A 26,363-nucleotide genomic window follows, 5' to 3' on the forward strand; every position below is an offset into this window, starting at 1 on the left:
CACCAAACCCTGCCCCCTTGTCCAGCATGTCGGAAAAAAGTGTAGGAACCCCTGTGCCAATCTGTGCCACTTTTTACAAAGATTTTAGTAAATCTGGGCCAATGTATACCAAAATAAGCCTAAAGTGCATTTGCTACACGGCATATTTCAGGTCTGCTAAAATGTAAAAAGTAAATTTATTCTCCAGAACCAAAACTTCTTTATCAACCGTAGTGAAAAGATTACCAGTAATTTACAGTACCGCTAAGAAAGTTGCTTTTGTCAGCAGTGATATACAGCACATGGGGTAGCACTATTGTTACATTGGTGGCCCATGTCTGCTACTGTCTCGCTCTCCTGGGTAGACATGGGTGCTGCTTTACTTATCCTGTGTCTGTGGTAGTTCCAGCACACTGGCATCAGTGTCCTGTGTGCATTAGGACTTATATTCTATGAACCTCAGTCTGCAACACTGCAAGAGTTGATGTTCTCCTGATCTGCTGCATTGCTGTGTCCAATTACTAATCAGCTGCTCCTATAAATACCTATCAGTTTCCTTCAGTGGTTGCCTGAGCAATAGGTTTCTACTGCCATGTCTTCTGGTCTGCTTGACCTAGGAAAAGAGCTACAGTATCTGTTTGTTTGTGTTCCTGTATACTGATCTCTGTCTGTCTCCCGAACTCTGTTTGTCTGCTGTCTGACCTGACCCCTGCCCATTCACCATGCCTTGATCTCTGGACTGTATCTGGATTTGCATGTAGTCTGCCTGCCCTGAACTTTTTCATGACTATGAGTATAGCCTGATGTTCTGCACCAGTGTCTCTGACTCCTGTCAGTCAGCTGCCAATTATATCTGGACTATTCCAAGAGGTAACGGCCTGTTGTCTCCCCTGCAGTGAAGACCAAATCCCTATATAGGGGTTAAAGGGTGAAAACCAGAGGAACAACAAGACAATGCCCTCAGGAATAGCCCAAAGTCAAATTGGTTAGTTGGCACCAGGGGTCAAGTCCTGGGAAAAAAAGTGTGGGAACTCACCCAAGATCCACTGCAACCCCCCCCCCCCCCCCCTCCAAAAAATAAAAAAGCACAGAAAATCTAGCATGCTGTAATTTGTGTCGCTGCGGACTAAAAAATAAATTAAAAAAATAGCACTTTTAGAAAAGTTTGTCCTGGGATTTGATCTCATGACCTCTACACAGCAGAAGCAAGGCATATGCCCTCACAGCTATGAAAGCTGTCTAGCTTGCTACTTAAAAAAAAGATATATATAAGACTTCTACTGTAGGTAACTTTGCCCACTGTGTATGGATGTAGCAGAGCTGGGTGTGTTGGGGCAGCTGTCATGTGTATGGTTGTACACTAGGTATCAGTACACAAGGTATCAGTAGAAGTATCAGAAAAAGAAAAAAAAACACTTTTAGTTTGTCCTGGGATTCGAACTCATGACCTCTACACATTACAGGCAAGGCATTTACCCTCACAGCCATAAAAGCTGTTGAGGTAGTTGCTTAAAAAAAAAAACTAAGACTTCTACTTATACCTAGTGTACTGATACCTAGTGTACAACCATACACATGACAGCTGCCCCAACACACCCAGCTCTGCTACATCCATACACAGTGGGCAGCTGTCATGTGTATGGTTGTACACTTGGTATCAGTAAACTAGGTATCAGTAGAAGTCTTATAAAAAAAAAAAAAAACACTTTTAGAAAAGTTTGTCCTGGGATTCGAACTCATGACCTCTACACATTACAGGCAAGGCATTTACCCTCACAGCCATAAAAGCTGTCAAGGTAGCTGTTTAAAAAAAAAAAACTAAGACTTCTACTTATACCTAGTGTACTGATACCTAGTGTACAACCATACACATGACAGCTGCCCCAACACACCCAGCTCTGCTACATCCATACACAGTGGGCAGCTGTCATGTGTATGGTTGTACACTAGATATCAGTACACTAGGTATAATTAGAAGTCTTATATTTTTTTTTTTTAAGTATTTACCTAGACGGCTTTCATGGCTGTGAGGGTAAATGCCTTCCTCTGATGTGTAGAGGTCGTGAGTTCGAATCCCAGGACAAACTTTTCTAAAAGACATTCTAAATGATCTCGTAGTGAAGGAGATGATGTCATTAGGGGGCAGGGCGCCATGAGAGGAGTCGCAGGCAGCGGCACCGCACAGACAGCTTCCTCTCAACTGAAGCCGCCCCTCCTCCCTTAACCTGCCCTGCACAGTGCGCTCCGTCTCCCCCTGTGAATCTGATTCAGCCGTGTTCTCCTGGCTTGAGGCTGAAAGGGAACGGCGTTCCTGCCATGAAAAAAGTGCAGGAACGCCGTTCCCATGCGTTCCCCCTCCACTCGACCCCTGGTTGGCACAGTGGGTCCACACCCATTGCCCATAACAACTCTGAAGCATTTGCTGTTTTAGTTCTGGACTTTTTTCCATTTTATGATCAGGATGATCGCTTCAATTTTTGTCACAAATGATATATAATTACACATGGACCTTTCTATATTTGATGGGCTTAATACATGTATTTTTAGGTTTGCATGAATGCACATAACATTTGATACTAGTAATATTTATTTAGCAGTGACCGTCTTATTTGTACTGTTTGTAAACTGGTCCATATATACCTAATCATGGGATCATAGCATCGGGTGACCACCCTGCTAGAATGATTCCCCGTTTGGTGTTTTTTAGTTGATCTTATCATTATATAATAAAATATATGTGGGGAGATTTCTGCGCTGGTCTTGATATTCCTTCCGTTGCCAGAAGATGCATCCAATTTATGATGAGACCTTGTCATAATTAAGGTGTATCCTCCGGCAGTCCATGCACCTAAACAAAAAATCTACGACAGCTCAGAGCTGCCATAAATTTCTGGATTCCTTTACACCAGAAAGCTGGTGTAAATGAAGATACATTTGTTGCAGTTGTTGTAAGCACCCCTTTCCCGCCCTTGCCACATCCCCTTTTGAAAAAGTGCAGCGGTGTAAAAAAGAGGCATTTGTGACTTTTTTTCCCCCAAAAAGTTGAATTTAAAAAGTTGCAAACGTACAGCTTGTAACTTTTTAAAGCCACTTTTTGGGCACAAGGGAGATGATAAATCTTTCCCCATGGTACTTTGCGAATCTGTAGGTGTGCACAATTTTTACACAACCTTTTCTTTGTAGCATAGCCACAATAGTTGCGTGCTTCACATGTTTTTTTTCTTGTACTTGTAATGCATACTTCTTCAGGTGCTGGACGCCTATCAACAACAATTCACTGCCATTCCCCTCTATCCAGGGATGGGATCTGGGCCGGTTCTCCCGATCCAGCTGTTAAAATTACCACTGGAGCATAGAACCGGTTGCTGGCTGAATCCTGTTCCAGTGCTCTATCCTACTTTCAGCAGCACAGAGCACTATTTCTTGTCTGTCACAGACAAACAGTATCGCCATCTTCAGAATAGTGATACTGTTGAATAGTGCAGCGGGGCACAAGAGCCATCTAATGGTGCTAGAGGCGCATACGAATAACTCTAGATAAGAACTTACCCCATTCCTCAATTGCAGCTCTTCTTCTACTCTAAGCACAGAGGATGAAAATGGTGCACCTATAAGACAAAGTTAGTAAATAACAAAATATTTGAAATTGTATAATTTAATATATGTTTTATTTAACTTGTACAGTATAATTATGCATGAGCTGGTATGGACTGAGTAATAGGATGCATTCTGATACAATTTTTCATGATAAAATGTGTTCCCACCAGAGCCCATTTATCTGTCTATGACAAAAAATGTCACAATTACACCAGACAATATGTGCCATAGCTATCAACATGAACTCCAATATTTGTATCATATATGTTATGACCTTCTAGATCTGCTTCTCCTGGTTTACCACAAGTTTAGGCAACATGTGAGATAGTGCTGTTTTTCTATATGATGCCTTTATGTTTTTAGTTTTTAAATAAAGTGGCATTAATAAGATTATGTGTAGGATAAAAGTGGCTACACCTGCCTGGAAAACAATGGTGTGGTGCTCACTCCATGCGACTCGCCCCAATGCCTCAAATGGAAATGTATTGTGAAGTTAGATCAAAGAGGAGGGCACTAGGGTTGGATGTTTGTAAGTCAGTGTAAATAGTATAAAAGATAGGAGGAAATAAAGTCAAATGCAACGGCAGTATTCTTAAAAATTGATATTTATTGTTGTCCTAGAATAATGTATAAAAAAATAAAAAATAATATGTAGAATTGTATATTTAATTAGTGGATGTAAAAAATGGGGGGGGGGGGGAGGGAGAGGGATATAATAGGAATGGAGGTGATGAAAGCTTGTACAAAAAAGGTGTATATGAAGGATAAAAAAATATTAAAAAATATAATAAAATATATAAAAAAAATATATATAAAAATATGTCCCAGAGAAGGATAAGTTCAATGTCCAAGGATGGATCAGGTATCGGCTCCAGAGGGGGGTGTTCCGAACACCTATGGAAAGTCTTGTATGGAATAAAGTCTGTTCATGCGATTGCTGGGATTTGTGGTATTGCCTGTAATGACGCTTTTGTTTCTTCGCGTTCGTCTGCTTAATGGCAGTATTTAGTATTTTATAGGGAATCCTCCTGCTTGAGGACAAGTACTACAGAGAGGTATACCATGCACAGTGTATAGCTGCAGTGTATTTGCAGGTGTCGTATATGTTGCACAGCGTAGAGAATAGCTATGCCACAATGCGGATTCTCCTTTGAGCAGTAGCGATCTTAAGTAATGCTCAGTTTGGTAAAGTGTAAATGTATGAAAAAGTATAATGTAGCCTTACCCGTCTTGTTAGAATGTTGCTGGGAGCGGGGTATTCCGTAGCGCAATATCCAATTCTACATATATATTTATTTTTTTTATATATTTTTTTTTATATATTATTTTAGGACAACAATAAATATACATTTTTAAGAATACTGCCGTTACAGTTGAGTTTATTTCATCCTATCTTTTATACTATTTACACTGACTTACAAACATCCAACCCTAGATAACTGAGTGCCCTCCTCTTTGATCTAAATTAATAAGATTATTGTAAACAGGACAACAACACAAGATGTTAACAGATGGGCAAAATGATGGCACAAATTCAACATTTTTTTTTAACACATTTAAAATGCAATAGGATTCAGTATTTAGAAGAATAAAATGCTAAACATAGAAAATAAGCAAAAAAGAATAAAAAATCTCAGTTTATCCTTCCTTAATCTCATATTTTTCTTTATTCCTATTTTGTCTCATATTACAATGAATTCTACCACATCACAAACCTGCTTGGCAGTAAATAAATCTAAGGGAAGAATAATTGAATATATACTGGAACACCTTCCCAATTAAAATATACCTTTTAATGATATTCTATTAAAATCTGGCCTACAGCCGGACTACACATACAAGAAGAGTCGACAAACAATGTCCTATAATGGCAAAAAGGAATGGGTACAGTTACACCTATATCAAGGTAAAGATACACGACTGGTGAGCAATCCTGGGGATTTTGATTACCCCTGCACAAGGTACTCTGGGTGTAAAGCACAGTTGAGGACCAGAAAAAATCGTTAAGGAAACCAATATATTGTAGTTCACTATTAATCCTATTGCATAAGTTCACATGGTACACATTCCGTGATTGTTCACGGTTAGCTGAAATAAAATATACATTCCGTGATTGTTCACGGTTAGCTGAAATATGATACAAATTCAATAATTATTCACGGTTAGCTGAAAATACTGAGTCTGTATATCGTGAATATTCACATATTGTTGAACCACAGCCAAGATTACTTGGTAACTTACGATTTGCTGAAATACCGGAACAGATGGAATCAAATGGTTACTCACGATTGCTGAAATACCAGGGCAGATGGAATAGGATGGGTAGCTCAGTCGTCAAGGGGTGTAGTGCTCCATAACTAGACGGAGATCTGGTGCTGGTAAAGGATCTGGTGCTGTCCACCGGTCATTTTTTGCCTACATCTGGGCTTCCATTCCTGGAGGGTCTTGATTGAGGGACGCCGAATCTGAAAATCTCTATCATGAGATATTGCTGATGGAGGATTGGTCTCCACTCCCCCTGACGAACCAGTCGGAAAATATTTGGACTGGGGAAACGTAGCGTTGGGATTTGTATGTTTGTATCATGTTTTTCTAGTGTGTCTTATATGCCTAGCATTTTGGCAATTAGGATAGGGTGATAAAGGGAGAGCCAGTATAGGCACGAGGACAGGGAGCCTCTACTATTAAGGGGTGTCCCTGGGCTGAGTCTATGTAGGGTCATGAAGGGACATTTATAGGATAGGAATATTGTTTCTACTATTGGATATCACATTTGTGAGCTGCATTATTGCCATCACGACCTACAGACCACCTCAATCATCATTAGTGCGAAATAATCATCGTAACGCTTCCTTTACCAGCACCAGATCTCCGTCTAGTTATGGAGCACTACACCCCTTGACGACTGAGCTACCCATCCTATTCCATCTGCCCTGGTATTTCAGCAATCGTGAGTAACCATTTGATTCCATCTGTTCCGGTATTTCAGCAAATCGTAAGTTACCAAGTAATCTTGGCTGTGGTTCAACAATATGTGAATATTCACGATATACAGACTCAGTATTTTCAGCTAACCGTGAATAATTATTGAATTTGTATCATATTTCAGCTAACCGTGAACAATCACGGAATGTATATTTTATTTCAGCTAACCGTGAACAATCACGGAATGTATATTTTATTTCAGCTAACCGTGAACAATCACGGAATGTGTACCATGTGAACTTATGCAATAGGATTAATAGTGAACTACAATATATTGGTTTCCTTAACGATTTTTTCTGGTCCTCAACTGTGCTTTACACCCAGAGTACCTTGTGCAGGGGTAATCAAAATCCCCAGGATTGCTCACCAGTCGTGTATCTTTACCTTGATATAGGTGTAACTGTACCCATTCCTTTTTGCCATTATAGGACATTGTTTGTCGACTCTTCTTGTATGTGTAGTCCGGCTGTAGGCCAGATTTTAATAGAATATCATTAAAAGGTATATTTTAATTGGGAAGGTGTTCCAGTATATATTCATATTACAATGACAACTGAGAAGTGAAGAAATCTTTGGTATGTGCCCCAGGAGATCAGCCATGCCCCATTCTCCTCCAAACAATTCTGTGTCTAGCTGTAAGACAACTATATGGAGCAGGAGCCTCCCTGAAGATGCTCCTTAAAGAATGGTGATGAATCTGATCAGCAGGAGATTAACCACTGTGTTCTTTGCTTTGGCCCAGATCTATGCCTCATTCACACAATCATTAACCCCTTCCCGACCAGCGCTGTAATAGTACGGTGCTGCAAGAAGTGACTTGCCTACGATGCGCTGATCGGGCGGGTGCAGGAGCTACAGGGGACCGACTGGTCCTGTTAGTTGGACCCCTTCTGTATGATCTGGCATCAGTGAAAACACTGATTCCAGCGCATTAACCCTAACTATGCCGGGGTAAGCGCTCACAGCGGCATGTGTCGGGTGAGTGGAGGGAGGGAGCTCCCTCCCCGTCCCCGATCGGGTCCCCGTGCTGCGGTGACCTGATGGCTGGGAAGGCAGCCCAATGCCTTCTTAGGCATCGTGGCTGCATTCCCTGTTAGCCTATGAGATTCAGCCCCCTGGTTCTCACAGGCAGGAAGGCTATAAGTGTATTACAGTGAGTAATACACTTAGTCAATGCATTACAATACAGATGTATTAATCAAGTAAAAAAAACCTTTCTTTTACCATATTTAAGTAATAAAAATGTAAAAACTAGTAAAAAATAGAAAAATAGACATATTAGGTATCACCGCATCAATATCGACTGGCTCTATAAAAAATATCATATGGTCCACCCCGTCAGATGAATGCTGTAAAAAATGTAAAACTATGCCAAAACAGCCATTTTTTGTCACCTTGCCTAGGTGTAACACCAAGCGATCAAAAAGTCTTATGTACCCCAAAATGGTACCACTCAAACTTTCATCTCATCCCGCAAAAAATTTTACCTACCTAAGACAATTGCCCAAAAAATAAAAAATAAATATGTCTCTCAGAAAATGGCAACACAAAAACAAGATTTTATTCTGTTTACAAAAATAAAAATAATAGACACATTGGGTATCGCCACGTCCGTAACAACCTGCTCTATAAAAATATTACATGAGATGCCCCCTCGGTTGAATGCTGTTAAAAAAATGTATTTGGTTTAAAAATGCATTTACTGTGTAAAACTTAACAAAAATAAAAAATATCACATGATTCAAGCTAACTGATATGCAACTCCAACAAAAACCAAAGGTAGCTATGCTATCCATATTACCAGAAGAGTTTTCAACAAATATCAAAACTCTGATAAGAATCCTGTTTGTCGCAGCGATACTGATTATAGCAAATAATCTGAAGTCAGAAGCGACACCCACGTATGAGCAATGGTTGATCAAAGTTAATGATTTACCAAGGCTTGAAAAACTATCCCATTGGGAACTCAGGAGTCATCAGAAATATGCCATAATTTTGGCACCTTGGCCAAATAGGAATCAGTCTGGCGGCAGAAAAGAGCCAACCCACAGATAGTTTGCTCATTACTTCAGTCGTATAGCCCACTTTTAGTTCCAAGGTTTTAAATAACACTCTCCGAACTGACCGCTCAATACCCAATTGGACTGGCGTACATGACATATCACATCTACTTACCCTTCGGCTCAATATAATCCGGATATACCTAAAGATATGTCTTTTACTTGCTTTCATGATTACTCACCCCAAGTGTAATACCAAGCAATCAAAAAGTCTTATGTACCCTAAAATGGAACCAATGAAAGCGTCACCTCATCCCGCAAAAAATGAGCCCCTACATAAGACAATCACTAAAAAAATAAAAAAACATTGGCACCCGCAAACCAATCCATCAAAATCTGTGCTGCAAAAGCCATGTGGCACTCCTTCCTTTCTGAGTCCTGCCATGTGCCCCCACAGCAGTTTACCACTACATATGGAGTGTTGCCATATTCAGGAGAAAATGGGTAACAAATTATGGGGTGCTTTTTCTCCTGTTACCCCTTGTGAAAATGAAAAATTTAGGGCTAAAGCAAAATTTTATTGGAAGAAATGAAACTTTTCATTTTCACAGCCAAGTGTTTCCAAATTCTGTAAAACGCCTAGGGGGTCAAAGTGCTCAGTACCCCCTTAATATATTCTTTGAAGGGTGTAGTTTCCAAAATGGGGTCATTTTTTGAGGGTTTCCACTGTAGGGTTATGTCAGGGTTTCTTCAAATACAAAATGGTGCCTAAAAACCATTCTAGCAAAATCTGCCTCCAAAATCCATATGGCAATTATTTCCTTTTGACCACAGCCACGTGCCCATAGAGCAGTTTACCACCACATATGGGGTATTTCTGTAAGTTGCAGAATCAGAGTGATATATATTGAGGTTTATTTTGCTTTTAACCCTTTCTGTGTTGCAATAAAAAATTGATTAACATAAAAAATATGCTTAAAAAAAGAAATTTTGCCTCCATTTCCATTAATTCTTGTGGAACACCTAAAGGGTTAACAAAGTTTGTAACATCAGTTTTGATTAATTTGAGGGTGTAGTTTTTAAAATGGGGTCATTTATAGGTGGTTTCCATTATGTAAGCCCCTCAAAATCCCTTTATATCTGAATTGGTGCTTAAAAAAAGGTTTTTGAACTTTTTTTTAAAATTTTAAAAATGGCTTCTAAACTTCTAAGCCTTCTAACGTTCTAAAAAAATTAAATGACATTTACAAAATGATGCCAACATAAAGTAGACCTATGGGGAATTATGACAGATAATTATATTATGAGGCATTACTATTTGTCTTAAAAGTAGAGAAATTCAAATTTGAATTGTGAATTTTTAAAAATTTTGGGGAATTTTTTGTGAATAAAGGAAAAATATATTGACTCAAATTTACCACTGTCATGAAGTACAATGTGTCACGAGAAAACAATCTCAGAATTGCCTGGATAAGTAAAAGTGTTCAAAAGTTATTACCACATAAAAGTGACACATGTCAGATTTGCAAAAAAATGGCCTGGGTAGGAAGGTGAAAACTGGCCTGGGGTAGGAAGGGTTAATGGAAATCACTGGCCAAAACACTGCCGTGTGAATGAGGCTTTATTGTTTGTGTGTCCGCACCCCAAAAAAATAGAACAAATTGGCGCTACGGTGAAGGAATTTGGTGCAACTAGGATTTCTACACTTTTTCTGACTTGGTAAAAGGGGACAAGGCTTATCTGAAAGGGGCATGGTCTAAGGTACGCCTTTTGTGCCAAAATTGGCCCACAATTCTAGCATACAATTTTGTCTCAAAGAAAGCCAATGAACAGTTGGTATACAGGGAGTGCAGAATTATTAGGCAAGTTGTATTTTTGAGGATTAATTTTATTATTGAACAACAACCATGTTCTCAATGAACCCAAAAAACTCATTAATATCAAAGCTGAATATTTTTGGAAGTAGTTTTTAGTTTGTTTTTAGTTTTAGCTATTTTAGGGGGATATTTGTGTGTGCAGGTGACTATTACTGTGCATAATTATTAGGCAACTTAACAAAAAACAAATATATACCCATTTCAATTATTTATTTTTACCAGTGAAACCAATATAACATCTCAACATTCACAAATATACATTTCTGACATTTAAAAACAAAACAAAAACAAATCAGTGACCAATATAGCCACCTTTCTTTGCAAGGACACTCAAAAGCCTGTCATCCATGGATTCTGTCAGTGTTTTGATCTGTTCACCATCAACATTGCGTGCAGCAGCAACCACAGCCTCCCAGACACTGTTCAGAGAGGTGTACTGTTTTCCCTCCTTGTAAATCTCACATTTGATGATGGACCACAGGTTCTCAATGGGGTTCAGATCAGGTGAACAAGGAGGCCATGTCATTAGTTTTTCTTCTTTTATACCCTTTCTTGCCAGCCACGCTGTGGAGTACTTGGACGCGTGTGATGGAGCATTGTCCTGCATGAAAATCATGTTTTTCTTGAAGGATGCAGACTTCTTCCTCTACCACTGCTTGAAGAAGGTGTCTTCCAGAAACTGGCAGTAGGACTGGGAGTTGAGCTTGACTCCATCCTCAACCCGAAAAGGCCCCACAAGCTTATCTTTGATGATACCAGCCCAAACCAGTACTCCACCTTCACCTTGCTGGCGTCTGAGTCGGACTGGAGCTCTCTGCCCTTTACCAATCCAGCCACCGGCCCATCCATCTGGCCCATCAAGACTCACTCTCATTTCATCAGTCCATAAAACCTTAGAAAAATCAGTCTTGAGATATTTCTTGGCCCAGTCTTGACGTTTCAGCTTCTGTGTCTTGTTCAGTGGTGGTCGTCTGTCAGCCTTTCTTACCTTGGCCATGTCTCTGAGTATTGCACAAGTTGTGCTTTTGGGCACTCCAGTGATGTTGCAGCTCTGAAATATGGCCAAACTGGTGGCAAGTGGCATCTTGGAAGCTGCACGCTTGACTTTTCTCAGTTCATGGGCAGTTATTTTGCGCCTTGGTTTTTCCACACGCTTCTTGCGACCCTGTTGACTATTTTGAATGAAACGCTTGATTGTTCGATGATCACGCTTCAGAAGCTTTGCAATTTTAAGAGTGCTGCATCCCTCTGCAAGATATCTCACTATTTTTGACTTTTCTGAGCCTGTCAATACCTTCTTTTGACCCATTTTGCCAAAGGAAAGGAAGTTGCCTAATAATTATGCACACCTGATATAGGGTCTTGATGTCATTAGACCACACCCCTTCTCATTACAGAGATGCACATCACCTAATATGCTTGGTAGTAGGCTTTCGAGCATATACAGCTTGGAGTAAGACAACATGCATAAAGAGGATGATGTGGTCAAAATACTCATTTGCCTAATAATTCTGCACTCCCTGTAGAGTCAGAGAAAAGTGTGTATCCCTGCACCACATGTATCATCCTGCCTGAGCCACCGTGATAAATCTGGTGCAGGTCTAAGCTTCCGTCATCTTTAGGATTAGTAAATCTGGGCTGGTGTTTTTAAGAACATGCTGAAAATTCTGCAGATTGAAAAACAGTGGGAGAAAGATAACCTCCTGTTTACTTTGATCATTCTCCTTTAACCCCTTAATGTGAGTTTCCAACTAGCGGCATAAAAAAACATAAAATCAAGCAATGAAAAAGTTGTATGTACCCCAAAATAGTACTAATGAAAATGAGCCCTCACACAAGATCATCGCTCCCCCCACAAAAATAAATAAATATATACATATATATATATATATATATATATATATGTGGCTCTCGGAAAATGGTCATACAAAAAAATGCTTTGTGTAAAAGTGGTAAAACAAAAAATATATAAATTGGTATTGATGGCAAATGATGATGGCAACTCATCCTGCAAAAATTAAGCCCTCTGTCGAGAGAAAAATAAAATACAGAAAATGGCTCTACTGCTCCCACAGAGGCTGTTTGACAGCAACATGGCGCACATAAACCAATCCATCAAAATCTGCACTGCAAAAGCCAAAAAAGTGGTGTTTCTCTTCTGAATCCTGCAGCATACCCAAACAGCAATTTATGTCCACATTTATGCATTTCGGTACCCAGTAGAACCCACCTATCCATTCAAGTAGTGTAAGGCCCCCTGCACACGAACGTGTGCTTCCCGTTGCTGTATTGCGGCCAGCATTTGCGGATCCGCAATACATGTGTGCCGTTCCGTGGGCATTCTACATCACGGATGCGGACCCATTCACTTGAATGGGTCCGCAAATCCGGAGATGCGGAATGGAAGCATGGAACGGAACCCTACGGAAGCACTACGGAGTGCTTCCGTGGGGTTTTGTCACGTACTTCCGTTCCGCAAAAAGATAGAACATGTCCTATCTTTCTACAGAACGGCCGGATCGTGGACCCATTAAAGTGAATGTGTCCGCGATCCGCTGTGGCAGCCCCACAGACTGCGTTTGTGCATTGCGGTCTGCACTTTGCGGGCTGCATCACAACCACGGGGTGCACACGTTCGTGTGCAGGGGGCCTAAGTCTCAGATGGCACCAGCTGGGCACAACATATTGTGCATTGAAATGCTATATCTGTTGAAAACGTACATTTTTCACTTTGCGTGGTGTACTGCACATTTAATTTCTACAAAATACCAGATAAAATGCTCACTTTATCCTTTAATACTTTGATAGGCAGTGTTTCCAAAATGGGTTCACTTCTCGGGAGTTCCATTTAGTATTTCACTCAAGATCCTCTATAATTGTCAGCACAAGCAGTGTAAATCACCACATTGTGCCTCAAATGCACTTGGTGGTATTTTACTCCTGAAAACTCTCATACATTCAGACAAAAGAATAAGGTCACATGTAAGATGTTTCTAAAACCAGGAAACACTAATACGAGGTCCTAGTCTTAACACTGGCACAAATTATTGGGATCTGAAATGCCATAATTGTGGATTTTCACTTTGCACCATCTACTGTGCATTACACACCTGTGGGGTCAAAATGATCACTCCACCCCTTAATACCTTGAGGGGTGTAGTTTCCGATATGGGGGTCACTTCTCTAAGATTCAATTATTTCAGTCTCTACAGTTGTCAGCACAAGATGTATAAATCATGACAGTAGACCTGAAATATGCATGGTGCTCTTTTGCTCCTGAGCCCTGGCGTATTTCTAGTCAAAAAGTTATGGCCACATGTAGGGTGTTTTTTACAACCAGAGAGCACAGTATTAGAAGAGGGCTGTGGGATGAAAATGCTCACTAAACCCCTTGGTAAATAAATTATTTAGTTTCCAAAATTGGGTAACTTTTGTGCAGTTTCCCTCTAGAGGGGCTACCTTAGGGTCTCTTCAAATGCGACATAACCCCCCCAAAAAAATGCAAAAATCCAAAAACGATATGGTGCTCCTTCCCTTCTGTACCCTGCTGTGTGCCCATACAGTACAGTAGTTTATCACCACATATGGGGTGTTTCTGTAACTGCAAAATCAGGGTAATAAATATTGAGATTTGTTTTGCTGTTAACCTTTGCTGTGTTACAGACAAATGGATTAAAATAGAAAAGCTGCAAAAAATTAAAAAGTTAAATTTCACTTCTATTTTTATAAAATTTCTATGGAAATTGTTTCGAAAACAAGCTTTTGGAAATTTTCTTGAAGATTGCTTCAAAAATGAAGCTTTGTAATGTCCTATAAAAATAAAATTGCATTTACAAAATTATTCCAACATAAAATAGACGTATTTAGGGGCACATTTATTAAGACCGGCGTTTTAGACACTGGTCTTAATAAAGCCTCATTGTTGGCGGTGGATCCGCCAAAGTTATGATGAGGATGGCGCCTCTTCATAGCTTTGGCGTATCCAGTGCCACTTCTAAGGCTAGGTTTATACGACAACATGTGTCGCGCGAAAATAAGCTCCGCGACAGAGCACAACTACATTGCAACATTTTGTTGCACCAATGTCGCGCGACAATCTTTATAATGATAGTCTATTGGTGTCGCAATGCGTCATGCAACATGCTGCGACTGCGATGCGTCAGTCGCAGAAAAATCCATTTTGAATGGATTTTTTGCGACTGTCACATCGCAGTCACAGCATGTCACATGTCGCAGTGTGACACTATAGACTATCATGATAAAGATTGTTGCGCAACAAATGTTGTTGTGTAAACCTAGCCTAAATGTAAGATAGCTTCCGAGCAGGCATAGAAAATGTAAGACAGCTTCCTGAAGCAGGCATAGAAAATGGTAAATGGCCCGTCCCCGCCTGCGCCATGCCCACTTTTTTAGACCTAGCGTAAGCGGGGAGAAGTCGCAATCTGCATGTGAAATACGCCTAATTTAGACGTATTTCAGTCTAGGGGTTGACATACTTTTTCCACCTGCACTGTGAATGTTTACATGGTGTGTTCAATAAAAACATGGTAACATTTAATTCTTTGTGTGTTATTAGTTTAAGCAGACTGTGATTGTCTATTGTTGTGACTTAGATGAAGATCAGATCACATTTTATGACCAATTTGTGCAGAAATCCATATCATTCCAAAGGGTTCACATACTTTTTCTTGCAACTGTACATCTCCATAATAGAGGAATAACAGTTTTTTTTAATTCCCTCTCACCAAAAATGTATTTAAACATTTAAATACAACTCTGCCCAGAGAAAATAAGCCTTGATATGTTGAGGGGAAAATAAAAAAGTCCTAACTTTTGGAACACAGTGATGATAACATGCTTGCATGTAAGAGATTCATGATGAAATACTGTGGACCTGAAACCACTTATAGCTTACCCAAGAAATGTTATTTTTACTTTATTATTAAGTTTAAAGAGAGCTCCCTCTAGTGGATGATGTAGGTAGTATAGTGGCTTTGTGAAGATAAGCAGAACATTTGAAATCTGGGGGGAATTTAGACCACAATTTATGATATCCCCTACTCTGCTGGAGGACTGAATGCCTCCCTTTCCCCCCAGCTTTCCCACATTCCCATTTTGGGAAAGTGTCAAGGGCAGTGTACAAACACCACTTGCACATAGATTTACAAAAGGTTTGCTACTTTTTTATACCAGACAAAAATTGAATAAAAAGCAACAACTTCTGTGAACTAAATTATTACAGAATTTTGCATCCATTTAGAAACATTTAGATAAGAAAACAAATCAAATAAAAAGCATAAAGAAACTTGAAATGGCATGCCACACCGAAATCCTGTCTCTGAACTCCTGTGCTGAACCAAAGACAGAGACTTTGAATTTAGGTCATATTCCAAAGGTCTGAATTTCTATACAGTGATCCCTCCAGATACAGTGGCGTCAGGATACAATATTTTTAACATACAATGGTCTTTTCTGACCCATCGTAAGTTGAAACCAGACTCAACATACAATGTCTCAGACTCAGATCCAACCAATCAAGGTCACTTCTCTGGTAAAATAGTTGTATTAGTTGCTACTTAGCAGCTACTCCTGACTGTTATATGTAAGGACCTGCTTTACCTGTCTTAGTTATCTGCTTATTTTTCTTAAATCTTCATTTTCTCTTATCTTGGATGACATTTTGGGGCTTTGGAAATAATTACTCAACTTACAATGGTTTCAACATACAATGGTCATCCTGGAACCAATTAATATTGTAACTTGAGGGACCGCTGTATTTTTTTAAAGTTTTTTCTTGTCCATTGTTACGTAATGAAGCACAGCAGTAATAACAATTAAACAATTCCAAGTATATTGGAAAAAATGCAAATATGCAGAACACGTAGGATAATTTAACAAATAGCAGTTATACTTTACTAAAGAGTCTCTTAAAAAAAGAAAGGAAAGTAATATATCAGTTTCTTACTTCTTCCTAAGCTATACTGTACAATAACCATGATATGGGATGTTAGAAATGATACACCTCATACAGAATATACTCTTGAAAGGCAAGCCTTGAATCGTAAATTAAAGGGATTGTTTTAATTCAGCAAATAGCATTTATCAAGTGGAGAAAGTTAATACAAGCCACTTACTAATGTAATTGTGATTGTCCATATTGCTTCCTTGGCTGGCTTTATTCATTTCCCATCACATTATACACTGCTCGTTTCCATGGTTACAACCACCCTGCATTCCAGCAGTGGTGGTCATGATTGCACACTATAGGAAAAAGAATCACCCTCTCTGTTGGCTGGGAACGTGGGAGTGCACATAGGCTACTGCTTTTTCCTATAGTGTGCAAGCACAGCAAGCAAACACTCTGCAAACATAGAAAATATGGACTAATACTATATTCCCCATCTAAAATGGATTTTACTTATCCAAGTGATTCTGAGATCTTTGTAGTTTATGTTAGTGGGACTTCACGTTATACTTCGCGTTAGTGGTAAATTTGGGTCAATATTTCTTACCTATGTGCATTTAAGACCGAATAAAATCCTAAAGTTTTTAGAACCTTTTCTCTTTTTTCACATTTTTCACATTTTATCTTGCAGCCTTATGCTAAAATAAAAAAACATGTTTTCCTCCATTAAACTGCACTCAATACCCCATAATGACAAAGTGAAAACAACATTTTAGAAGTGTTGGCAAATGTATTAAAAAAGGAAAAACAAAAATTTCTCCTGGACATACGTATTCCCATTTCTCTTGATTATCACTGAGATGTTTCTACACCTTGATTGGACTCCACGTGTGGCAAATTCAGTTGATTGGACATGATTTGGAAAGACACACCCCTGTCTATATAAAGTCACAGCTGACCTTACATATCAGAGCAAGAAACAAGGCATGGGGAGGAACTAACTGCCTCTAGAGCTCAGAGACAGGATTGTGTGAAGGCACAGATCTGGAGAAGGGTACACAACATTTCTGCTCCACTGAATGTTCCTAAGAGCACAGTGACCTCCATATGTCTTAAATGGAATATGTCTGGAACAACCAGGACTCTTCCCAGAGATAGCCATCCCACTAAACTAAGTAATAGGGGAAAAAGTGTCATGGTAAGGGCAGGGCAGATTTACTAAGGCCACGCACACACCTCTAAGCTCCACCTACTTTTGCTCATTATTTTTAAAAACTGATAGAAAGCGTACAAAGTTTCAAATATGTCATGCAGCATAATTTTTTATACTAATTTTGTAGCGTACAACTAGTTATATGCCCCATGTCTCTGAGATATTATTGGGCGGAAATAGTTGGTTTGTGTGTTAGGATATGTTCACATGGCAGTATGAAATCTGTCTGCATCCCAATGTTCTCAATGAGAATCCATGTTTCCATTCATACAAAGGCAGATTGATCATAGACCCTTCCAGGAAAGTACTTGGTAGGCCGGTGCTGCCGGCACTCCCTCCACAGGCACTGGCTGGTTATTTAATGACCTGATACTCCCAATAATCTCTTATGTACAAGACTGGCAACCGGAAATGTCTTAAATTGGCTCCTGAATTCAATTGTATCGAAATCCTCAGGGGGAATATTATTATTGCTGAGGGAACTATAGGGGCATTAATATTCCTTGGGCACTATTATTACTGGGGGTACTATAGGAGGCTTTATTACTACTAGGTTCACTGTAGGTGGCGTTATTATTACTGGGGGCACTATAAGGGAGCACTATAACTGTTGAGGACAGTTCGCTTGGCACAATTATTTTTGTATGTTACTAGTATATTCAGGGGGACTATCTGTATTGCACTTTTTATAAGTATAATAAGTGGGGGAGATTGTGGGTGTGCAATTCCCAACATTATCAGAGCACTGAAGTTGGGGAAAATCAAAATTAGGGCTTCATCATAGTTGCTTTGGAGGCTTCTTTCAGGGCTTCCATTGCAGATTCCATCAAAAACAGAGGATAAAAGTCCTGCATGAAAATTAAGTAGACTCCCAAATAGAAACTGAATAGATGCCATTAAGGACACTGGGATCAGTTCGTTGTTCTGCTCAACTAATGGAGTAGAACTAGGGTTGTAGCGTGTATGGAATTATTGATAATCAATACTTTTGTACCGGTATCGATTCGATAACAGGATTTTACATTTACTCAGCGATACTCTCAGAGTGTGCCATGTTCCCTCAGCAGCACAGGGGAGAAGGACTCTTTACCTCCCTTTCCCCTATGCCGCTGCTGCCTCCAATAAGAGAGAGGGGCGGAGGAGGGGAGGGGCTGTGGCCACTGCGCCACAAAGGAAGATAACTCACCCATTAATACAAATATAGGCGGCGGGTGCGGCGGCAGAATCACATAGCCGGCACCCGACCTCTATGACAGGGCGCTGCAATCTGCGGCAGATCGCAGCCCCTTGTCATAGAGGTTGGGTGCTGGCTATGTGATTCTGCCGCTGGCACCCACCGCCTATATTTGTATTAATGGTTAAGTTATCTTTATTGGTGGCACAGTGCGACCCCCCCTCTTCCCCAAGTACTAAAAACATTGGTGGCGCAGTGCGCCCCCCCAACCTCCCCAGTATTAAAGTCATTGGTGGCAGTGGCCACAGGGTCTCCTCCTCATTAGTGGCAGTAGCAGTTGTGATCAGAGCCCCAACAGTGTAATCCTGGGGCTCCGATCTGTTACCATGGCAGCCAGGACGCTATTAAAGCCCTGGCTGCCATGGTAATCTCCCTGCTGCTGTGTGTACTATGCACAGGGCAGCAGGGAGAGTGTGAAGTCCTATTCACCCTAATAGAGCTCTATTAGGGTGAAAAGGACAAGGGATGAAAAGATCCCAGGTTCTATCCCATACGGGGGCTAATAGTTATTAAATAAAAGTAAAAAATATATATATATTATATTAAGTTTAAATCACCCCTTTTCCCAATTTTACATACAAAATATATAAACAAAAAATGAACATATAACATATTGCCACGCCCAAAAAAGTGCAAACTATTAAAATACAAAAAAATATCTCCTATGCGGTGAACGCCGTAACAGAAAAAAATTAATAACAACTGCGCGATTCACCACTTTTTAGTCACCTTGTCCCCCCAAAAAAATAGGATGGGACTGTTCAATTATGGGCTGGACTTTCCATAAAATGCGGCATGCACGCTGCTTTTTGGTGTTTTATTTTTTTCCGCGTGGTATCAAATGGTATCGAGTATCGCAATACTTGTTTATGGTATCAAAATCAAATCAATTTTGGTATTGCAACAACCCTAAGTAGAACAATGAAAATCAATGCCAGTTCTGTGAACTGACCCTTGCATGCATATTGTTATGTACCGTATCTATTTATTTATTTATTTATTGTTACACAGATTAAGAATGCTGTAAAAAAAATATTAAATAAGTCATACTCACCTGACCATTCCAGAGCCACTCCAGTTCTAAATCCATATATTTTCCTGGTCCCTCTCGACATGCAGGAAATGACTGCTCAGCCAATCCCTGGTCACAACAATGATCTGCCTCAGCCAGTGATTGGATGAGCATTCATTTCCTGTTGGTTGGTGTACCGGAATGGTGGAGGATAGATGAGATATGATTTTTTTTTTTTTGTTACATTTACATTGTGAGCCTTTTAATGTGATTACATCTTCTACCACAGCAACAGGTGATGGCATGCCCATATTTGTCAACAGTCCTGCAACTGAAGCACAAAAGGGACTGTGTTTACGAAAATTTCTATGGAAATACGGTGTTTCCTGTATTTTTTAGGTATTCGAGATGAAAACTAACGAGGATTAGAATTTTGGATTAAAATGTTGGTAAGTATTCCTGACTAAAAGGGGTTTTCCAGTCAACTGAAAAAGAGTAATGTTGTGTAAGCTTCAAATGATACTCTCAACCATTAGACTATATTATCAGTTTTGGCGTTGGCTCCTGTTCTCTCAGATGGTTGTGTAAGTGTAGTGCTTAGTGTTGCAGCAAGATGGACCATCTGGCATTTATGTGATCACACCTCCTGTTTGCCCTGTCCTCATAGACAAAACACGATCAGTGATGTAGCCTTCTGATTTATGAATGCAATGCCAGTCATGTAACTTTAGGTGCCGGAGAAAAAAAGGACATTGCCAGGCAGGCACTGTTTTTTTATTAGTAGTGTAAAAAGTAACACGTTTCGGGACTGGACTTGTCACTTCCTCAGGCAGTAAAGACGCTATATCTTTGGCAGTCACTTTTCACCAGCTCCATCTGTGTTCCCGGTTGAGATGTTGGTCTGCAGCCCCAGCTATCTATATGGCTACAAGGATGTTGTGTTCCTACCACAACTCCCCAAGGTCAGCATTATATATCGCACACCCATCTTTGTGTTTTTATTGGGATAATGCCCTGCAGTATGTTGCATCATTGTGTATCTTTTTTCTAAAAATTTCCACACCAGTTATGTAGGCATATTGGACCATTTACTAACGTCAGTGCACCTAGACTGTGCCATAAAGTGCATCAAAGTGTGGCACAAATTGGTGACTTCAACTGAAAGGGGATGTAGTCTAATATGCAACATTGTGCACCAGAATTGTGCCTCAATTCTGTCTCAAACTAAGTGAACCAATATTTGGTATAAAGGGGTATTACCAACTTGATGTCATGTAGTTAGGATATGCCATCAACATCAGATAGATGCAGGCATGACCTTGGGGACCTGTTCCTATCTCCACAATGGGGACATAGAAATGAAGGGAGAGGCTACATTTATGCTATATCTTCACATTTCAGCAAGATAATTCATGATACCTGAGGGGTTCCAATAATTTTATAACCCACTCCCTTTCCTTATCCCCTTCTCCCCCCCTCCCCCCCCCCTCCACATTCCTTCTCCCTCCCTTTCCCCGGTTACGAAGGTTCCTAATCTACTGTTATGCAGCTATGCCTTGCTCCTTGGTATTTCACAAATCTGAGAAACAGATTTTTGACACGGCATTGTAACTTTATTCTGTAAAAGTGTAATGTTTTGACTATCTAAAATGTAGCGGCATATATGTCATTGCGAATTGTTCATAGTATTGTACAATAAAAATAATAATAAAAAAAAAGAAGTGGAATAGAAAAATCTGCAATCAGAAAATATAAACAGATTAGTAAAAAAAAAAAAAGAAATGAAGGGAGAGCAGCCACGCATGCATGTCCGCCCTCTGTTCATTGCTATATGAGTTCCGAAAATAGCTGAGAGCACCTGCACAGTTATTTTTTGGAATCTCATAGCAGTGAATACACCTTCTCTTCGGGGGCCATCTTCTGAAGATAAGAGTTGGGATCTGCACATATCTAGGGCATGGGGCAATCCTGTGGTGAGGACACATGATCAACAGATGGGTAGTCTTGTAGCATCAATATAGACAACACTACTGGTCGCATGACCATTGGGGATAACTGGAAATATAGTCTGATAGGTGTGAGTTTTTTATGATACGGACACAACATTTCTCTATCTTTTTACTTGACCAGACAACTCCTTTAATGGAGTTCTCCACCTTTTAGATATTGATGATAACCTATTCTTATGACTATGTGATGTCAGCAAATTCTACATGTTCAAGAATACAACCTACCCCTATGTACTGTGAAGAAAGGGGAAGCCTTAAAGCTGTTGTCCAGGTAAAGATATTTATGACTTATCCTCAGGATATCAGAACAGTATCAGATCTTCAGGGATCCAAAACCCGGGACCCCTGAGCACCGCAGAGGCCTTGAGCTCTTCCTAGGCCAGTGATATTGGTCATGTGACCTAGTTGCAGCTGAGCCCCATTCAAATCAATGGGTCTGAGCTGCAATACCAAGCACTGCCACTATACGATGTACTGCACAGTCCTTGGAAAGCTGCCGGGAGCTTGCATCGCTCACCAGAGCTCCGGTGAGAGCAGCAGCTCCCTGAAACCCCCTGATGTGATAATGATGACCTATCCTGATGATAGCTCATTGTTATTATTTCCCAGATAACACCTTTAAATAGATTGCCCACCCGTGATTATGTACTCTCCAGACAGGTCACCAGTATCAGATCAGCGGGTGCTTGTAGCAGACATCGGTGCTAAGGACAAAACAGTAGATTGAGTCATAATCAAAAGACTCTGTGTAGTTGCCCTTGTCCAGGTCATCTCCTATCCACTCTCTACACCTTCACTGCACATAGGAGTAGGTTGTATTCCTGAAACTTCCACCTAGACTTTTCTGACAACTAATGCCAGACATTAGCAGAACCTAAAGCACAGAAATTAATGGATTGGATGGCAGAGTCACCCATTTTATAGTGCAGCATGAGGACCGAAAAAGCCAACAGGTCAGGGACACCCAAAATATTTACTATATTGGTTGTTATTCTAAGCTTTTCTTAGATGGGGAATATTTATAAGCAGTGTGGGGGTGAATGGATTTTTGAATGATTAAAAATGACGTCTATTGCACTAACCTATGTGTTAAAGGGCACCTGTCAGCAGATTTGTACCTATGACACCGGCTGACCTGTTACATGTGCGCCTGTGAATCTGGCTGACCTGTTACATGTGCGCTTGGCAGCTGAAGGCATCTGTGTTGGTCCCATGTTCATATGTGCCCGCACTGCTGATAAAACTTATGTTTAAATATATGCAAAATAGTCTGTAGGAGCAACGAGGGCGTTGCCGTTCCACCTAAAGGCTCTGTTTTCTCTGCGAGTTCCACGCATTGGACTCGCAGCATGTGTCAGCGAGAGAACCTGTTTTGACCTCCCAGTACTGACGGGGTCGCATAGCATTATATTGATTTATGATGCTATGCAACCCTTAGAGGTTAGAAATGTATTTTTACTTTTATTTAGAATGATCCCCATTTCTTAGCTCTATTGTTTGTATATATAACGGTGTGCAGACATCTTGTTTTTTGTAATTATGTTCGCTTCATGGATATGCACCTGTGAGTCTGAAGGTTCTAGTCTAAATTCTCTTGTAGTATATATTGAGGGTAGCACCTCTTTTAGACTGGACACGCCCATCTACCCGGGACTTCTGAGCAGAGTACTTTTGTAGCTGGTTCCTACACTGCCCTGAATATTGTAGGCTTAAGTAAGTCCAAAGTGAGGCAGTATATTTAGTGTTAGGGACCCATCTGCGGAAGCCACCTTGACGCCTGGTAGATGGGCCCGACACATGTTTGAGCAAATATGTGCACTAAGAGCTTCCATTGAATCATTTATGGTCGGTATTGTACCACTTTTATTTAGAATGACCCCCACTTCTTAGCTCTATTGTTTGTATATATAATGGTGTGCAGCTATCTTGTTTTTTTGTAATTATGTTTGCTTCATGGATATGCACCTGGGATTCTGAAGGTTCTAGTCTAAATTCTCTTGTAGTATATATTGAGGGTAGCACCTCTTTTAGACTGGACACGCCCATCTACCCGGGACTTCTGAGCAGAGTACTTTTGTAGCTGGTTCCTACACTGCCCTGAATATGTAGGCTTAAGTAAGTCCAAAGTGAGGCAGTATATTTAGTCATAGGGACCCATCTGCGGAAGCCACCTTGATGCCTGGTAGATGGGCCCGACACGAATGTGTGCTAAGAGCTTCCATTATTCATTTATAGTCGGTATTGTACCACTTTTATCTAGAATGACCCCCACTTCTTAGCTCTTTTGTTTGTATATATAATGGTGTGCAGCCATCTTGTTTTTTGTACATAACAATGTCAGTGTTATACAATACATTCCAGAACTGTCCAATGCGTGGAATTAGCTTGTGTGAAAGGGGCCTTACACTACCTGGCCCTGTCAATCAAAGTGCAGAGGGCGTAGCAGTTGCAGAGAAAGCAGAGCCTCTAGGTGTAATGGCAACGCCCCCATTGCTCCTAGAAACCAATTTGCATATATTAAAACATAATTTTTCTCAGCAATACGGGCACATATGAACATGGGAACAACACAGATGCCTTCAGCTGCCAAGCACACATGTTAGGTCTGCCAGGTACAAAATCTACTGACAGATGCCCTTTAAGACAGAAAAACAGGAGTTTACTTTTTGTGTCTTCCTCTTCTCCTGCTAAAAAATATTTTGAGCCACATAATGTTGCATGTCTAACCCTTGGTGCATTGTGTGACTTCTCCAAGTAGTAGTGTGTGGAGCATATACTGTATACTTCACTTTTTGAAGAATAATTCTTGTGCATTTTGCAGTAACCCCCCCTTCTTCCCCCTTCGTTCATTTCTGCATTCAAAACATTCTCTGGTCTAGTAGCTGAACATCTATTGTACATGAGGCTTATTTTACCAATTATCTGGGATCATTTTATTTTGGTATACTGTTTACTTGATTATTTTTGTATCTTTTATAAGTACATAATATTCATATGCTGGATGTATAGATGAACCTGATGATAACAAATGAAAGCTGACACTTTGAGTTACCAATGTGACTAGAGAAGAACTATATATCGCTACCCTCACCACTGCCTGGACAAACCGCACTGGCCAGATCCCAATTTATATTATGACTATAACTAATTCCCCTGGGGGCGTACCTGGGGGAACCTTCAACACGCTGATGTGCTACACACTGCCAAACTTAAGAGGATAATTATGTAAAGTAAAGCGGAGGTATAAATCCTGCGCTGATGCCCTTAATTAATTATTTGATTTGGTTACAGCTTATTGCCGAGATTATTTTAAACATAATTACATAAGCGCATGCTGATTTTATTTCGGCCGTGATTAGCTCTGTTCCTGGAAGCAACGTCTTACACCATTTCCAGGTTCTACAAGCCAAAAGCAGAAATTAACATTTGAGCACTGGTGATTCATATGTTATAGTTATAAAGTTATAAAAGCACATTATATTTCTTACAACTGGCTACATACATATCGCTGCCTGTTGTAAATCCAGATTATGGCTGTCAGTATTTTATTGTATAGATTGTAGCCATGATATTCGTACTTTTTAGTGTTGTACCACAGTGTGCATTACCACAGAAGACGATGCCACTTTATACATAGAATTTTATATAACCCCTATCTGCTGTCAGGGGTCCATGTGCCTTGTCCATACTATTTCGATACAGGGCTAGGGAACGGAATTGAATGTGGCTTCCAAATAAGTGCGCTAGAATGGTAGCCTGACTTTGAAAGTGTATGGGGGTAGCACAGCTTTTGGCATACATTGGTTTGAAAAGTTAAGACTGCTCTGTGAGAAAGTTATAAAGCAAAGAAAAAAAGTTGTGTCCACTTTGTCATAGCATTTCACCGTCAATTTTTAATATGTTAGGATTTTGAGTTCTTAAAGGGAGTCTGACACCAAGAAATTCACCGGTGAACCAGGCACAATGCTTTGTGAGGCTAGATCAGCTGGATGTAATTTTTTCTCTTAGTGATCCATTGTTTTGTTCTTGAGAAAAAGTCCTTTTAATCCATATGAGCAGTTAAGTGCACTAAGGGTGGGTCCAAGCCACTCTGTGCACCCTTGTTCAGTGGCGTACCTACCCTGGAAGCAGACCACGTGATTGCTATGGTGTCGGGGGGGGGGGGGGGGGGTGCAGACTACTGCTCTTGATCCCAACATAGATTCACTGCATTCAACATCAGCCACCACTAGGGAGAGCTCAGTACAAAGAAATTATTTGCAGCTTTGAGGTTTTCTTTATTTTGCTTACTTATATAGCGGTGACATATTCCGCAGCGCTTTACAGACATTATCATCACTCACTCTCCTTGGTAGAGCTCACAATCTAAATTCCGTATTAGGATGTCTTTGTAGTGGGGGAGGAAACCCACTCAAACAAGGGGAGGACATACAAACTCCATGCAGATGTTGTTCTTGGTCGGATTTGAAGCTCGGAAACCCAGCGTTGCAAGGTGCAAGTGCTAACCACTGAGCCACTGTGATATAGATGGTAACTGTATAAACTCTTATGC

The 26,363-nt window shown here is 40.3% G+C and overlaps 1 protein-coding gene across 1 annotated transcript in view; it reads right to left on the reverse strand.

Moving 5' to 3' along the window:
- The window catches only part of LOC122925315 (neuromedin-U-like), a 39,322-nt gene that overhangs the window by 509 nt on the left and 12,450 nt on the right, over positions 1-26,363 (reverse strand). Inside the window, exon 2 of the mRNA XM_044276720.1 lies at positions 3,529-3,587. Coding sequence (XP_044132655.1) covers positions 3,529-3,587 — 59 coding nt within the window. The remainder of the gene's footprint in view (positions 1-3,528; positions 3,588-26,363) is intronic.

The sequence above is a fragment of the Bufo gargarizans genome, chromosome 1 (assembly GCF_014858855.1).
Source record: "Bufo gargarizans isolate SCDJY-AF-19 chromosome 1, ASM1485885v1, whole genome shotgun sequence".
In the NCBI taxonomy this organism is placed as follows: domain Eukaryota; kingdom Metazoa; phylum Chordata; class Amphibia; order Anura; family Bufonidae; genus Bufo; species Bufo gargarizans.